This window comes from Nannobrachium achirus (assembly GCF_963921795.1).
Source record: "Nannobrachium achirus genome assembly, chromosome: 17".
Classification (NCBI taxonomy): Eukaryota; Metazoa; Chordata; class Actinopteri; order Myctophiformes; family Myctophidae; genus Nannobrachium; species Nannobrachium achirus.
In genome coordinates, this window is record NC_137824.1 from 37,794,204 (window position 1) to 37,811,898 (window position 17,695).

The 17,695-nt window shown below is 45.0% G+C and overlaps 1 protein-coding gene across 1 annotated transcript in view; it reads right to left on the bottom strand.

Moving 5' to 3' along the window:
- pdgfc (platelet derived growth factor c) overlaps positions 1 to 15,920 on the bottom strand; it is a 69,429-nt gene extending 53,509 nt beyond the window's left edge. The window contains exon 1 of the mRNA XM_080746292.1: positions 15,247 to 15,920. Within this exon, the coding sequence (XP_080602418.1) occupies positions 15,247 to 15,352 (106 nt within the window). The 5' untranslated portion in view covers positions 15,353 to 15,920. The remainder of the gene's footprint in view (positions 1 to 15,246) is intronic.
- Positions 15,921 to 17,695: the final 1,775 nt, after the last annotated feature.

Here is a 17,695-nt window from a genome sequence, read left to right on the forward strand (position 1 = left end):
CACCTAAATTACAATAGGTGAGGCTTTAGAAATCACCATCACAAAAGGCAACTATTAAAAGGAGCGCATATGTGATTGACGTGTGCAAAGTGTAGTAATTAGAACCAGGGAAATCCATTTTGTTCACAGAGTTCGATGCAGAGCTTTTGGAGACTTTACATTCATTCCATATCCCCTTACCCCAACCTTAACCCCAACAGATGCATGCCTACCCTAACCTTATGAAACAGCTTTGAAATCAAACTGGGGAAACCAATTTTGTTCCCAATTAGACATGTGTCCCTAATCAACCGGTCTGATGGCCAAAATGTGTCCCGTTTCAGGAACACACACAAACGCACACGCACACGCACACACACACACACACACACACACACACACACACACACACAGTTGCTGGAGTCATTCTAGTCCGTCATAAGTCCTTACAGCTCATGTGCATTTTCATTCCATCTGGGGTTGTGGTAACGGATCTGTCCCTGGGGGAGTCGAGCGTAAAACACTCAGCGAACGCGGGCTACGCTGCACCCCAAACGCCTGCTTGTGCATTCGGGAAAAGCCGTACATTCTCAAAATAGTCAGTGTGATTGGGTTACGGCTCCGGCGTGCCAGGGGCATAGCGTTGTATATCAGCGAGGTGACATAATCCAGCTAGCATGGGACGGAGCAGCGCCACTGATTAGTGAGACAGGTGGGCGTTTTATTCCCTTCCCCCCCCTCTTAAATGCATTAGAGCAGGGACATTTCACATCTCCATTCAATAATTTCTTGGGGGTTTTCTCACTGGGCTCAGATGGCACATGCGGGCCGACACAGTGGGGGTCTGATTTCCACACATGAATTACGGGTTCAGGCGGGCCGAGGGAACAGAAAAGTAAGAATGTCACCGTGTGAATGTTTGACCGTTTGTGACTTTGTGTGAGCTTGCATGTGTGTCGGGGGAGTGAAGGCTTGGGTGTGTGTGTGTGTGTGTGTGTGTGTGTGTGTGTGTGTGTGTGTGTGTGTGTGTGTGTGTGTGTGTGTGTGTGTGTGCGTGTGCGTGTGCGTGTGTGCATGTGCGTGTGTGTGTGCGCGTGTGTGCTTGTGTGAGAGAGGGAGAGAGAGAGAGTGACTCAAAAGTGGACCGTGAGATGCAGGGTCATGGACAAAGAATCACTTTAATGGAGGAAAATTGTGTAATTTCATGGCCAATGCAAAAAAGTAGGTTCCAATGTGAAACTAGTTGAGAAGTAGGCTACTAGCAAAACACATGAGGTTGAACTTGACAAAACAAAAGGTTAATGGTAACAACTTGAAATGAGGCAGATCACATTCTGGGTATCAAGTTGACGTGCTGATTCAAGAATGTTCCGGAAACAAGTTCCTTTGAACTAGAAAAGGGCATAACCATCCACTGACTTTTCTTTTCACTCCTTTGAAGGAACATAATATTTAAGTGCTGATGCTAAATGATTTGTTTTCCAGTGCAGCCATATGTGAGTTCCTCTTCCTCTGATGTTTCAGTGCTACATTACAGTTTGGCATAGATGCAGAAACAAAAATGACATGCCAACATTACTTACTGTTTAACTGCGTCAAATATATCCAGGAATGACTGGAATAAGGCTTGGCCAAAGGCTCAGCTGAGTTTGCTCCACAGAGCTGTAATGTTCCATGGTACACTGGCTCAAACCATTCTTCCGCAGTATAATGGTGATGTTTTAGGTCAATGTACCTTAAGGCCTCTCCACACCAAAAAGTCTGCAAAGGACTGCAAAGAACTTGCAAAGGACTGCAAAGAACTGCAAAGAACTTGCAAAGGACTGCAAAGAACTGCACAGAACTTCGTCTGCCGACTGTATGCCGACTGTACTTACTGTATGCAATTGTGCGCATGCGCGGAGAGATTGCATGAAATACCATTCCAAACCAGGAGGTGGCAGTAGTCTGAAAGGCTATTTTCACTCCATAGTTGATCGTCCCTGCATGCCGTCGCTGTCGGAAAATGCTGTTATTAGCCTATTATTTATATTATTATTTGGATAAAGTAGAACAACCTTTAAAACCAATCATAATCATTTAAAATTGTATCATGATCTGACACTTTCACAACAGCTTGTTGCTGCTTCAGCGTTCTGCCTCCGTGTGACGTCGCGCATTGAAAATATCAGAGCTACAAGCTCACAACATGTCGGAACTTGAAGCGTTGTGAGCTTGTATGTCTGCTATGCTCGACACGCACCGTCATACGCTGAAGCACACATCCAGCTTTTCACAGCTGAAAGAGGAGGTAATCTAACCCAGTTGACGATAAGAAAACGTGGATATTATACAATCAAGCACCTTTCTGAGCGCAGCAATTGGGCAACTACTACATCGCGCTAGGCAAGCAGTTCACTCGCACCCACTTTATTCAGTTGTGTGTAGTGTGTTGTCTCGGTGTCCTCTGTGACTGTGTGGAAACAGTATGTATGCCAAACAGATAGCTATCAGCGGATTGTGTGTTGTCTTTTATCCGCTCTCGTTGGCTCATTTCACTGCCGACGGGCAAGGGACCGACTCAACAAAACCGGGCAAGTCCAGTTTTCCAGTTTTCGGTCGATAACGTTCCCGACCCGCTGCCGAAAACCTGACGATGAGCTCCCGTTCGGCAACCGACGCTATCCGCCGCCTTCCGCTGCCGAATCGTCGACGAATCTGTGCGGTTAAAAGTGGCCTTTAAAGTGACTGTAGTACATTCACAGTATCAGCAAAAAAACTAAAGTTTCATATCTAAAAACACACAGAGAAACTAGTCATTTAGATCAAAGTCTGTCAGTTAATTTCACACTTGAAGCCGAATGTCAGGACAGAATATTAACCACTTAAATCCGCTGTACTTCGCTGACCAGAGTCCTCCACCACCAGGGGTCTATACCAAATCTCTTGGCTGAAAATCTACAAGTTCACAACACGTAGCAAAGCCACATGCTGTATGGTTAACATTATAAAATGGGTAATTATACAGGCTTCCTGTCTGCTACCCAATGGATCCACACTCCCAAGTTAACCTACTGTTTAAAATCCTGTTTGAGAATAAACAGATTTTAAGTCAATAGCTACCAAAGTGATTGTGATACCGATGTACAATTTACATCTGTTGAAAGCTGAGTCACACCTACAGTAAAACCTCAATTCATCTCCTATCAGGCAGACGATGGATCAGTAACTCCCATCATTGGTTTTCTAAACCTGCACGGCTAATGAATGTGCCTAATAAGTGTGAAACGGCTCCGGCGCATCAAGCCATCGTGCTGCTCTGTTTCACACATCAGTGAGGCTGTAAATCATGACAGAGGAGTGGAGTTCTGGAGTGAGCTCGGTGAGGCGTTTTTGGACCGCATTGTCATGGATGTGGCCTATTTCTTATACACAGACAAACTTTTCATCTCAGACTTGCTTTCCAGAAGTACGGCACATTCAGAAGATGCCAGAGTGGGAATCAAACCCCCATTTCCACTCTAACTGATCTCTTCAGAACCAATGTGTTCAGTAGTAGACGGTGGCTCTATCAGAGAAGTCACAGCTGCACTGACTCTTCAGTTCTGGTTCTGGGTCAAGTTGCTTGTCAGTCAACTGGCGGGTGAAGTGATAGGAGAGCTGTTACAGGACACTCTGAAATACTTGTCTGACAGGGAGCGATGACATCTGCCAAACTATGCAGACATGCCCTCTAGGGGCGTTACCAAGGTCAACTCATCATACTCCCAAACGTTCAAGTCCAAAGGAATTCCTTTTGCCTTAAAACATTAACACCTATAAGGCCATCTTTTCATATTTATCCATCCATATGGCTTGTCTGAGCATGGATGCTGGGTTTTCATAAAGTTACACACTTTGTAGTTACTCACTTTGCACATGGGAGCTGGCCAGTATGACCACAGGCCTCCGCAGTTGGACACTGGGCAGCTCATGCCAACCCACAGCAGTTTGGGGTTAGTTGCCATGCTCGAAGGCACATTATAGTTGTTGGGGGGCATGTCATTCACTTCAACCTCAGAGCTCAGATACAAAGCAGATTGCTGCTGAGAATGTTGTAATCTGCGAGAGGCACACTTGATCCCGATATATTATTCATCTCGGTAGTGTATCACTTTGAGCTGTGATTTATATAGCCTCAAGGAATATAATCTCCCCATGAATTGACCCAGCACCAACTTAAATATTTTAATGTCTACTTCTAGTTTTCAGAACTCTTAGTACTTCTGTTCACAGTTCAAAAGCTTAAAAGGTTTCTTTGCTTGCCTTGACACGCATGCCACGAAAATGACCTTTTGACTTACAAAGCAAGCTTTGATAATCTCCTCCTGGCCATTATGGACAATCCCTCTCACCCCCTACATCAGTGTTTCTCAAACTTTCAAATTTCAAGGTCTCCCCTTAACTCTGACAGTGTACAAAAATGGTAAATGGTGCATTTATATAGCGCCTTTATCCAAGGCGCTTTACAGAGAGGTTCAGAGTCTTGCTCAAGGACTCTTCGACACTAACTCTGGGGAGCCCGGGATCGAACTGGGAACCCTTCGGGAACCCTCCGTGTTCTAATGGCAGTTTCTCTACCCCTGAGCCACTGCCGCCCCCAAATGGAACCAAATGAACCTCTTAGGGTTAATTTGGTACCATCCTTATATACAATTTAGAAGTTAGCCACTCCCTGAGAAGTTAATCACGCCCCGTGTACTGTATCCCGCTGCTACACTGCAGCTATGTTAGCACAGACCCACGGCCCAATTCCCAAAACCATTTAACCAACAGCACAATCATACCTCTCGCTTTTGGACCGTCGCTATTTATTGTCTCTTTATGCATTCTTTTACCTTCTTTGCCCCGCTTTTCTGCCTCAGCCGCGAACGGTGCTACGTCACATATCATTCTTCCTGAAAGGTCTGTCCTTCTTCCTGAGACGACAATCACTTATCCTTTACAGTCTCTCCTTCTTCCGTGTCTCTCAAGTAAACGTCCCTGACGTATGCGGATGCGACGTGCCTTTGCGCAAGTGGAACCTATACTTCTCTGCCGGAGCCGCCGCTACGTCACTGACTCCACCTTTGCCTTCAGAACCCATGTCGCCTCTCGCGACCGAGTTTTTCCCGGTGAACCTAAGCGCAACGGTGGGGGCTTGGGAGTGTGGGGAACACGCACCACTGACTACTATTGCTGATGATGGAGAGCTTATATAGATTAGCCTTTGTATTGAAAATGAGAGGCACTCTTGCCGATTTATTAAGAGTCGAGACTCGTCGCCATTGCAAGATATTTAAAAGTTATTTGGGGCCATGATGATGATATCCTTTTCTTCCCACAACTAGACTAAGGATTTATGTGCGAACACTAGTTTGTTACACTGTTACAAGTCTGTAACAAGGTCCAGTTTCAGACTTGTATGGGTCAATTTAGACCCCACCTAAAGGAACCCACAGAGTCCCTGGAATATACTTTGAGAACCACTGCCCCACTGTACATGACACTGTGGCAGGACAGAGAAGCTCCTTTAGCCTGTTAGGAGATCTATATACCTACTGTATATGAGCTATTAGAGATCTTTTCTGCATGCAGCAATAAGACTTTTAACTGGACTGGACTTTTAGTAGTGTTTGGTCTGTCTTTCAATATTGTAGGTTGACTATAATGTTACATGTTTTTATTATAATGGTTTTAATGTTGTCTCTTTTTCTTGTCCGTTTGTGATTATGAGAGCTGCTTTAAGACCTTAATTACCCCTCTGGGATGAATAAAGTACCTACAATCCTCAGTGAAGGTTGTAATTTAAATAAAGTATAAACTATGAGGGTAAGAGAGACACATTAGAAGAGAGAAGCTCTACTGGTCAAATCTGCTAAATACTGTATATAAGTTGTTTGATTTCCAATATAGGCCTATATGTGGGAAGTAACTAAACATTCCTCAATTCTTACTCTTTGTGCATACATACAAAATTGTCTGCCAAACATAGTGACATATGAATGTGAGTATCTGTTAAGTGGAGGAGGTTGCAGAGGAAACGATGCTAAGTGTACGTCCTAGTGAATGACAGGTAGTATTTGTCCCGACAGGTAAATCTTGACTACTTTTAGGCAGATGTGAACTTGTGAAGACGTACCCCACCCATGTTGTCTAGACTGCAGCATGCAGACACTCTCTCTTTACTCCGTCAAAGTGAAGTCCATTTCTCCACAAGGGCTGTTTACAGGTCTGTGTGTTTACGAGACCATACATTTATGCAGGAATATTACAGACCTGGCTCCAAGCTGGGGCTCAAAATGGCTCAGTTTATTTTCTTCTTTTTGCTTTTCAAAGGCCTTCATATGGGGAGCTGGGCTCTGTGCTGCCTGCCAGGGAGTCAGTTATTGTGCTGCTGATAACACTCAATCCTCTCTTCCGCTGAACAGCTTCAATAGAAGCGTAATTTTGCCCTCCAGATAGGGAAACAATGCCGAACGAAATGACACATTGCGTTTTAATTGGCACGCATTTTGTTTTGAATGGAAAGCGTTCATATAAAATCTTTAAGATCTCGTGATGCAATAACAGCTCTTCAAAGGGGACGACGTTTATATATAATGGAAGGTTGACAGAGACAAAGCCTGACACCAACCCCTGCCGTTGCCATTCAAAATATTATCGCAAAGGCTGCGACTCGATGACATTTCTCATCCACAGTCTGGAAATAGTTCAGGAAGTGGGTTTGTCATTGGAGGAGAACAGCAGAGGGAGGCGGGACACTCTAACCGCCAGAGAGGCTGAACTGATGGGAAAACGGAATAAAGAGAAATAAACAACATGTGAACAAAGATGGATGCTGTCTTTTTTTAAAACATTTGTTTATCCTGGAGATGTTTTCCCGAGCGTACATACGGTTTCTACAGCGATACCCTGCTACACTTGCATGCACACAGAAATGCATATAGGCTATGCCCAGTGCAGCCACAGCAGGCTGCTCTTGGCCACCGAGCAGCTTGGGGTTAATCACCTGTAGGGCTGTCACGATTATGACATTTTACATGACGATTAATTGTCACTCGAATAATTGCGATTAACGATTTAATTGTGTTTTTGTCGTTGACAATTACATTTATGTTTGGCTTTTAGGCTTTGAGATTGCACATGGTAGATATGATACATAACCTAAATATACAATGAAATTACTGACATATTTGACAACTTTATACTTAAAAAAGAACATTGATAGTGGAAATAGCCGATCTACAAGCTCACAACGCGTCGCGATGCGACATGTTGTGAGCTTGTAGATCTGCTATTTCCACTATTTTTTACTTTAAAACATATATAAGAACATTTTTCAACATGGACACGATTATGAAAAATAATCACGATTATGTCAAATAATTGCGATTAGACGATCATGTAATAATTGTGACAGCCCTAATCACCTGGCTTCCTTATTTTGGGCATCAGTGCATGTCGTTGAAAAAATTACAAAACCTACAAGCTCAAAACACCTCGTGATGCGAGGTGCTGTGAGCTTGCAGATTGGCTATTTCCGTCATAAGACGATGTGTGCAAGGCTTAAGTTGTTATTAAGTGCCTTGCTCAATGGCAGCTCAGGATGGATTGCTCACAGATGGAGGCATATTGCTTGTTTCAGTTCAGCATTTCTGAGCTGGTCTAAGGATTGAATTTGAATGGCCATTAAAGATTATGCAGTTTGGTCATTATCTAACTGTATAGTTGTGTTTGCACTTCTTGCGAGTTGATTATTTAGTTATGCCATTTACTGTAGATAAATGTCATGTAAGCAGTAGTATATGCTTAGATGTTTATTAATATCCAAGTTAATTTGTAGCACCACACACACACACACACACACACACACACACACACACACACACACACACACACACACACACACACACACACACACACACACACACACACACACACACACACACACACACACACACACACACACACACACACACACACACACACACACACACACACACACACACACACACAGCCTGTTTTCACTCAACTAGTCTGAATCATGTATATGGTTGAAAAGATTTAACCTGAGGCCATCATCCAGAGTGATCCACAATACCATAAGTATAACACAAGCCAAAAAGCCTCAGTACATTGATCAACAGCTTGATAAGCATTGAATGATTGATTGCATATTTTTATTAGACAGGAATGCAAAACAGCACAAGTACAGTCAAACACTTAGTCTAAAATGATCACCTCCATAGAGGTCCAACAGTATACTGTATATATTGTAGCAAACAATAGTAATGAGTGCATTGCTCTGGTCCAAGTTAATATAGTGATCATCGAATTAACTTGCAAGAAAGAATTGCCATAACAGGAGAGCAGAGAGCAGACAAGAGGACAGTCCGTCCGGGTTATGGAGGGCACGACATGGTGTCTGTGAACAGAGTTGTTTCTCCTTCAGTGGAGCGTAAACTTGTGACCCAGATCGTCAGAGAAACTCCCTGCTTCGGGGAGAATGAACCAACACTCGCTGGCCGACATGACGAGCAGCAGGCAGGCAGGCAGGCGGTGGCATGCTCTGCTTGCCAAATACAGCACTCCGCGTTCACATGGCGCTGACAGCCAGCACATAGACACTGCTAGACACTGTTATCCAGGGGTCTCCCGAAGCTCTGCAGAGAGAGATGGTGAGAGGCAAACACTAGGCCGTGCCAGGACTCATAGAGCGGCCTGTGTTCAGGTGAGGTGAGGGTGAACTTCGCTGGAAGGTTCACGTTTCTGCCACCATCGAAGAGCCACGTAACCACAATGTCCCCCCCCCCTTTCCGTTATGTGTTGAGTGAGTTTCGCAGCACTTGAGACATGTTGCAACTCAAATCTATCTCAAATACACAGCCAAAGATGTAATGGTAAGTCTTCTTTTTGTGTGTGCCCCGGCTGCCCCCCCTAAAAAATATAAGACGTTCCGCTCTTTTGACAGCAGTAATTTTCCTCCTGCACTCAACTCATCTATTTGCTTTCATGGGCTTACATCAGCAACGCATATAGTGGTCACTACTGCCCTGCCTGCTTACACTGATCAACTGCAGTTCTGCTGCAACACATCCATCACACAGTACACTGGGATCAGTCTTTCCCAGGAACCAGGCGTTAGTGGGCCGGGGTGGGTGAGGGTATCGGAGCCATATTAAAGAATGAATCCAGATTCCAAACCCTGCTGGTTTTAGGTTCCACCGGTTTTACGGTCGCAACGTAAATTCAAATTAAAAAACATAAAGTTAACTACTATGGAAACCACTTAACACAACATAAGTGGTGATGTGAATGCCAGCTGGCCGGCCTGGTGGCTGCCAACTGCAGGGGCTGGCAGAGGCATAAACCATCCGAGGAGAGACTGAGTAATAAACTGGACCAGAAGTGGAGACGATGATTCCTCAGCAGAGTGAAACATGAAAACATGTTGACAGTTTCCAACAGAGTGGAAGGATGTGTGCCACTCTGGACCTTCAGGTGGGGGGGAAAGTGTGTGTGTGTGTGTGTGTGTGTGTGTGTGTGTGTGTGTGTGTGTGTGTGTGTGTGTGTGTGTGTGTGTGTGTGTGTGTGTGTGTGTGTGTGTGTGTGTGTGCACGATTGTGTACTGTATACACACCTCACAGTGCATAGCTTGAAGGAAAATAGTAGTTTGATATATTAACTGAGCTTGTATAGTTATGCATTATGTGAATGACTGCAGTGTGCCCTGACGGTCATGTGAATGTGTGATTTACTGTACATGCATGAGAGCTCCCACAGGCTTCAGTGTCCACCCAGCTGCAACGGTTTAACCTGACAATATCATATTTTTTCCGCACATCACCTCGTGAATGCACAGTTCAGCTCAGTACATCCATACCTCCATGTATGTACTGTACGGTGTGCATGAATAACTGCACATCTCCCTGATGGCCTGCGAGCCCCATCAACTCTATCCTCTCGTCTAATCTCCTAATCCGCGTCTGAACGGCGTTCTGTGATCACTGGCAGGTTCACTGCGTTCCGTGCCTTCCCTGCATGGCTGGCTGCTGCGTGGGAATATCCACAGGTAATCTGTATCTTCTGCAAATATCTACAGACAGATAGCTTTAATATAGAGCCTGGAGGGCCGGGGCTGTTTGGGTGGGCCAAGCCTGCTGCTGAGAACATGACCTTCTATGGCAGAGAGAATCAGGGCAATCTCCTCTCACTCAGTAGTGATTTCAAGTGTTGCACTGTGAGATGCTCTGTTTGATTGTGGAACAGAGTTGTATTCAGTGGTAGATTGGGTGTTATTGTGACTCACAGCCTAATGGAAAAAGACACTAAACATGGCAGCTTGTGTAAATGCCAGTGCAGAGACAAGCATGCCTACAGACTAATGCATGAGAAGCAACTAGAAGTGTGCTAATTAATTTACATGTCATTTCATCAGCCCGAGGACTGTCACTGTGCATGGTGTATCGATTGCACTGATTAAATACACCGATGATGGAAGCACTATCGCGTTGAGCTCACATCAAACACATTACGAACCTGGCAGATCTGGAAATGAGCAAATCAAATCACTGCAAGTCTCCTGCGTACTGGGTTTCACAGCAATTAAAGCGCTGTAAAACGTTTGCATGTATGTGGCATGGTCCTCCCAGATCACTTACAGCACCAGAGGATTGTGAGAAACACATCACACACAGGGCACAGCAGCAGACAAATCCCCCCCACCCACACTCTCTCTCTCCCTCTCTCTCACACACACACACACACACACACACACACACACACGGAACAGCAGCGAACAAGTCCCCATACACCCACACTCACACGGCCAGCTCTATAGAGTCATCAGACACCTCCTGCCAAGTTTAATACAACCAGGGACCATAACTCTCCGAGCAACCACTCGCTAAGCGAGCATGCCTGCCAGACAGCTCTCTCTCCCCTTCTCCCCCATCATCTCGGGGCATCAGCCATCGAGTGTGAGACACAACTATAGAGGTGGCGGGCGTCAGAAGGTTACGTCCGACCACCACGGCTGCTCGCTCAGCTGCTCTCATCGCACGTATGAACTGACACCACTTTAAAGAGCTCTTTGCAGAGGTGTCATTTCAGAATGAAAAAAAAAAAAGGTTACCAGTTAAGCTTTATTTCAAAAGTAGCAAATACAAAGTCATCTATTCTATACGCTCAACGTGTCACATCATGACATGTTGTCAGCTTGTAGATCTGCTATTTTCTTTATTGCGACCGTCAGGTCGCAGTTACTATCAAAACCTCCACCGGCTGTCAGTCTGTCAGTCAGTCACGTCACACTTTTCCCCTACTCATATCTCCGCCACCGTTGCGTTGTCCCTATCCATGCCAAACTTTTCACACACACTCCTTGGCTGCCAAACCACAACCTCCACCCCTCATTTCTCACATGGTGCTCTGCTAGCGCCACCATGAGGCCGATTCTTGCAAAATTACTTTCTTTACATTTTTGGACACTGTCACATATCACGCAAAGCGGTATACAGTATGTCTATGCCTTTTCAAACATTTTTTTTACCTATTAAATAGGTAAAAAATACAACTATACATGTGACCTGACGGTCGCTTATCTCCCGATTAGGGAGTCTTACTGGTTTTAGAAGGGGAAAACATGTTTGCCTATGTGTCACATGTAGATGAACAGACATGGATTGAGATTCACTCAGCACCGATCTGAAATAAGATCTGCAAAAAATCTGAGGTGGAGAAAATATGCATTAAAAGAACTCAATGCGAGGTTAAATGTGAACGCCAGGTGGTGGCAGCTGCCATCCCTGGCTGGGACCCCAAATTACAGCCGCTGGTACTTTGACTGAACTTCAACCCACCCCACCTCCATCCCTTCCTTCCATCCCTGGCTCACTGCTCGTGTTGCTTTGCTTCCTCACTGAAGCTGGACTTCTAGAAGGGAAGCTGTGAAGTCGTCCGGTTCCTCTGTGGTTCCTGGGGTGAAGTCAGTGCTGCATGTCTCCTCACAGAGCCCCACACACGCCAATGTAGAGTATATTCGCCGCAGTCGGGTGGAAACCATGTCCAAAACAGTTCCTTTTTATTATTAAAAATAAATATGAAATAGTGAAGATAGCCGATCTACAAGTGGGCTTGAGGATCTGCTATTTTCACTACACTTTTGTATGACGCTCATGTATGACAAAGTAGGGCATTAATAGCCTACCTACAGTATGTGAAAAATCTAAGAGTTGAAATATGGAGATACAAGGTTCCTGCCCGACAGCAACAATATGTACAGTACATATTTACTACCAAAACCTCCACCGGCTGTCTGTCTGTCTGTCTCTCCGTCCGTCTGTCACACGTCACACGTCACACTTTTGCCCTGCTCATATCTCCACAACCGTTGCCCCATCCATGCCAAATTTTGCACACACACTCCTTACCTGCCAAACTACAACCTCCAAGGACCCCCGGAGCTTCAGGGACCCCCAGGTCCCTGGGGGACCCCCAGGTGTAAAAAATGACCAAATGTGCAAAAATGACCAAATGACCACCCCAACGGGGCTGCTCACGGGGAATTCCAGGGGACCACCCACTCCTGGTGCTCCAGAACGGATGCAAAAGTGGTGGCGCCCCCAGTGGAGGACCCCCTCCACTGCAGCTCACATAAAATGCCGTAACTCGGGCTAGGAGCGTCCGGGAGAGCCGGGGCCGGTACCTATTCGTCCGCCAAGGCAACGCGGAGACCCCACCCCTCATTTCTCACATGGCCCTCTTCTAGCGCCACCTTCAGGCCGATTTTTAAAACACATTTTTGGACACTGCTCCTACAGTTTTTGCCCTAAAATCACGCACATCGCTACACAGTATGTCTACACTCATCCCATCAACATGAATCTGTCCCATATAGCGCCACCTTCAGGCCGATTTTTAAAACACATTTTTGGACACTGCTCCTACAGTTTTTGCCCTAAAATCACGCACATCGCTACACAGTATGTCTACACTCATCCCATCAACATGAATCTGTCCCATATAGCGCCACCTTCAGGCCGATTTTTAAAAACACATTTTTGGACACTGCTCCTACAGATTTTGCCCTAAAATCACGAAAAGATAAGAGATAAGCGATTAGGGAGTCTTACTGGTGTATGTGTTTGTACACTCTTCTACATACAGTGGAGTGATTTGTATAGTCTGTTCATGCTGTACAGTGTACACTGTAAAATCCTGAGTGTTAAAAGGTGACCCAAATTGACCCTTTTTGGATCCATTTTTACAATGCGCTAACATAGATATGTTACATTAACACTGAGGATTCGACTCTGTAGGTTGTCGAAAGGTCTCTGCACCAGCCACCAGAGCCATCAAACTTTTCAATTTCAAGGCCTCCCCTTAACTCTGACAGTATACAAATGGAACCAAAGGGACCCGTTAGGGTCTATTTGGTTCCATTTGTAAGCTGTTAGAGTTACAGACGTGTATGGCTCAATTTAGACGCCCCTAAAGGAACCCACAGTCTCTGGAACTGGAATCCACTTTGAGAACCACTGCTCTATACTGTGTATGTAGAGTAGGCTGCGTGTGTATTATAAGACATTAAACTCATTAAAACCGCATGTCATTTTAGATTTTAGCGTTGGCTATTATGGCTATGCAAAAATAGCAGATCTACAAGCTCACAGCATGCGCTGCAAACTTGTACAGCCTCAGGTGAGTATTGTTTTAATATGCATACACCTTGAGACTCAAGAGGTCTGGTTAAAGGACAACTTTGTTTTTTTACAACAAGGGTTCATATTTTAGATAGTCATTAGAGAAAAGAAAAGATGAGTGTTAAAATGTTTTCATTTACTCTCACAATGTACATTGTACAACTTGTGCCACAGACTCGCACTTATGCACACAAACACACGCCTATCAAAACCAAAAAACTCGCGCGCACGAACTCACGCAAGAACAACAAACAAGTCTCATTGCAAAATTGCCCTCTATAGCAATAAAGCGTTTAAGGGTGTATATTTATGAATTACTTGCTAGTTACGTTGGAGACACTAATGTCATCTTTCCAGCAACAGACACTTTGTCACTGAACAGTGAACACCAACATTAAAAGGGACTTTTTTTTAAACAATTCGATAGGAGTTCAGAGGGTAACGCAAATTACATGGCCCGGAGCGCCTATGCTGTTATGAATGGAACCTTTTTATGACGAGTGAGGAAACTTCTCCTCCTGGGAGAAGTGAAATTTCAGAGGGTTTCCCCCCCTTAAAACATATAGGGTACACATGAAAGGTAAAAGAAGAACAAGAAAGGGGGGAAAGGGTAATTTCCACTTCCTAGTCTGGATAATGCTGTTTGAGCAGCGGAATAAAACGCCTCCATTCATCCCCTGTTTATAACTCAAGCAAGATGTGCTTTTATTATTTAGAAGTAGGCCTAGAAGGTCTTATGCCTCTGGAAAAATAAAGCAGATGTGACAGATTAGATGTGCACTTGTTTTAGTTTAGTCTAATTTAGCCTACTCTTGTTTTTGTCAATTAAAATGATATAGGCCTATCATTTTAAGAGTAGGCTACTTGAGCTACAGACACTATATGCCAATGGTTCTCAAAGTGTGGTCCGGGGACCCCCAGGGGTCCTTGGGGGAGTTCCAGAGGGTCCCCAGCTAAATGATAGTTACTGTATGAACCAAATGGACCCTTATTGGGTAAGTAACTCAGAAAGTGTACAATAGTTACTGTAGGAACCAAATGGACCCTTATTGGGTATGTAACTCAGAAAGTGTACAAATGGAACCAAATGAACCCTACCAAATGAACCCTAACGGGTCCATTTGATTCCATTTGTACACTCGGAGTTAAATTAACATTGATTTTACTATATAAATTGGGGTCTCAGAGATAGAAATACCATTAAATGGGGGTCCGTAGCCTAATGCATCAAACTAGGGGTCCTTAAAGTGGTTGAGCGTTGCTACAGTAAATGGTTGCTATAAGAGCCATACACATCTTCTCTTATGGGGGTCCCTGGCATTTCTTTTCAAATGGGGGTCCGCGGGCTAATAAGTATCAATTTGGGGGTCTTTGACATGAAAAAGTTTGAGAAGCACTGGTGAAGGCTATTATACATACAGTAGGTACACTGATTCATTCTTTATTCTTTAGGCTACAATAAAGTTTGACCGTCTCTTAGCTCCTTTCGGAACCACTCACTCCACGGCTAACCCTCGCTGCATCTTTGGCACATAATCAATGAAAACCCCATGCTTGAACTCACCGTTCTGCTCCTTTATACTGGGATGGTGAAACTTGCTCATGTGACTTGACTCCGCTTCATACTGTTGGAGAAGCGACGCAACGAGGAAGAATAGCGGCAGGATCATTTGGATTCAGTGGAGATCACACACACACACTACACACACACACAGGGCTGCAGAGACACGGGGATGGACGGGATCACCACGCACGCTGTGCGCCGCCGGTCAGGAGACTCCGAGGCTGCTTTGGACACATTTGTAGGCGGTAAACGTAGAGTAGAACCCACATAATCTTAACACCAGAAGCCTTGTCCTTTTTCAACAACAAAAATAAGAAAAAGAAAAAAATGTTTCATTTAGGGTGCTTCCAAATTTCAGTCGAGTCCCCCCCCAGAAAACTTCAGAGTCTGCGCCTCTGGAATGGAGTGGACTCCAGACCGCACCTGTTGGGTTGATTGGAGAAGTAAATGTTCAAGATAGTTGGTGGGAGTTGGGTTTTAGGCAACCAATCCGCGTTTAAATGGCAAACTTGTCCTGTGCAGTGCAGTCATCATACCCACATGTGATACGAAATCATCTGAATACATATGCGCGCGCGCGCTCACTTTGGTTAAAGTATGCGTCCACGGTTATAAAAGCGCGTCCTCGGAATTCCTCGTCTGACAAATCCCCGCCGAACTCCTCCAGACCACAATGAAACCTTAATAGAACCTCAATAAAAACAGAAACGCGATAGGGAGAAATAATGCGCTGCACAAGTACGAGTCCTGTTCGTGTGCGGAGGTCTGAGCCGAGTTGTCTGTCTGTGAGAGACGGACTGACTGACTGCTCCAACAGGTGCTGGACATAAAGTCAAACTTCGTACCGGCGGCGCAGGGAAAACTCCCAGCGAAGTTATTAACCATTCCACTGCTGTCCTCCTCCTCCTGCTCCTGTGCTGTGGCGAGCACGCACGCACGCACGCAGACAGACAGACAGACAGACAGACAGACAGACAGACAGACAGACACACACGAAATGTATGCATACCTACCTACAACACAAATATTATGTATCCTATTGTAGGCTATAGTGCAAAACATGATAGTGCAAAAGTGCACTGTATACTAATACACATGATATGTTACTGTAAAGCTTAAAGGAGTAGTTCACCCCCAAAATGCCTTTTTTGCTATTGATTACTCATGCCATATAGAGACTTGAGTTCAAATTTAATAATATGTTTTTGTACTTTTCGCATTCCTCAGACAAAAATGTGATAATAGTAAATTTACCCCCATTGATTCCGGATGGGGACCTGATTTAATACATGGCCCTGGATGAGGACCCAAATTCATGGCACTGGATGGGGAAGCATAGATGTCTTAGGAATGTGACAAAAACCAAAACATATTATTGAACTCAAGTCTCCATGGCATTAATAATCAATAGGGGAAAAAAGCATTTTGGGAGTGAACTACTCCTTTAATATAGTTAGTTTAGACTCTAAAGTCTAAACTATATAGTTGTATAAGTATTAATGTGTGTATTACACACACACACACACGCACGCACACGCACATGCACACAGCGCGCATGCATGCACCTACACACAGCCTATTATTCCTTTCCCCTTATTCACAGGGAGATGGGGAATAGAAATGGACAGCCCACGTCGGGACATAAAAGTGTTTGTTTCTGTTGCACTTCGGTGTCTCTCAGCGAGGAAACGCTCAACAGCTTTTCAATTTGTTATTATCAAAGCAGAGACATTGGCTGGAACAAAAACCCTCCTGGTCTCAATTAAGCCCCCCCCCCCCTCCCTCCCTCCCAGGACTACCTCTTCTGCAGTCTTTCATGTGGGTCTTCCTCCTCCTATTGTTGTGGAAATCCACTGGTGTATTACCCCACCCCAACCCACCCCACCCTGCACACGCACACACACGTACACGTACACGCACACACACACACACGTACACGTACACGTACATGCACACACACACGCATGCACACACGCATGCACACATGCACACACGCACGCACGCACACACAGACACACATGTGTCTCTCTAGTCTACAACATCTCACAGACACAACAATCAAGAGCTGCTGCAGAGTGCAGACATATTGAATCCATTGAGCCAGACACATGATGCAATGGCCGAGCAATTTACCCCCCACCCCCCTGATCTCACATCAACTGCAGAGAGAGAGAGAGAGAGAGAGAGAGAGGGAGAGAGAGAGACTCGACCAGAGATGCCTGGCTGCCGGACAGAGGTATGAGAATGAGAGAGTATGGGCCTTTATGTTTTTAATCAGAGCTAATGACCGCATGGGAGAGGAGGAAGGCATGGCGGGCAGTGATACAGTTGTTCCATGTGTGCCGCTGCTGCCCCATGCAGCAGTGGAGGGGGTACTATAGAGGTACTCTTGTGTCTGCAGCGAGGGCCAGGGCCCTTTGTGTAAAGGAGGGTATCACATTCCAGCCCT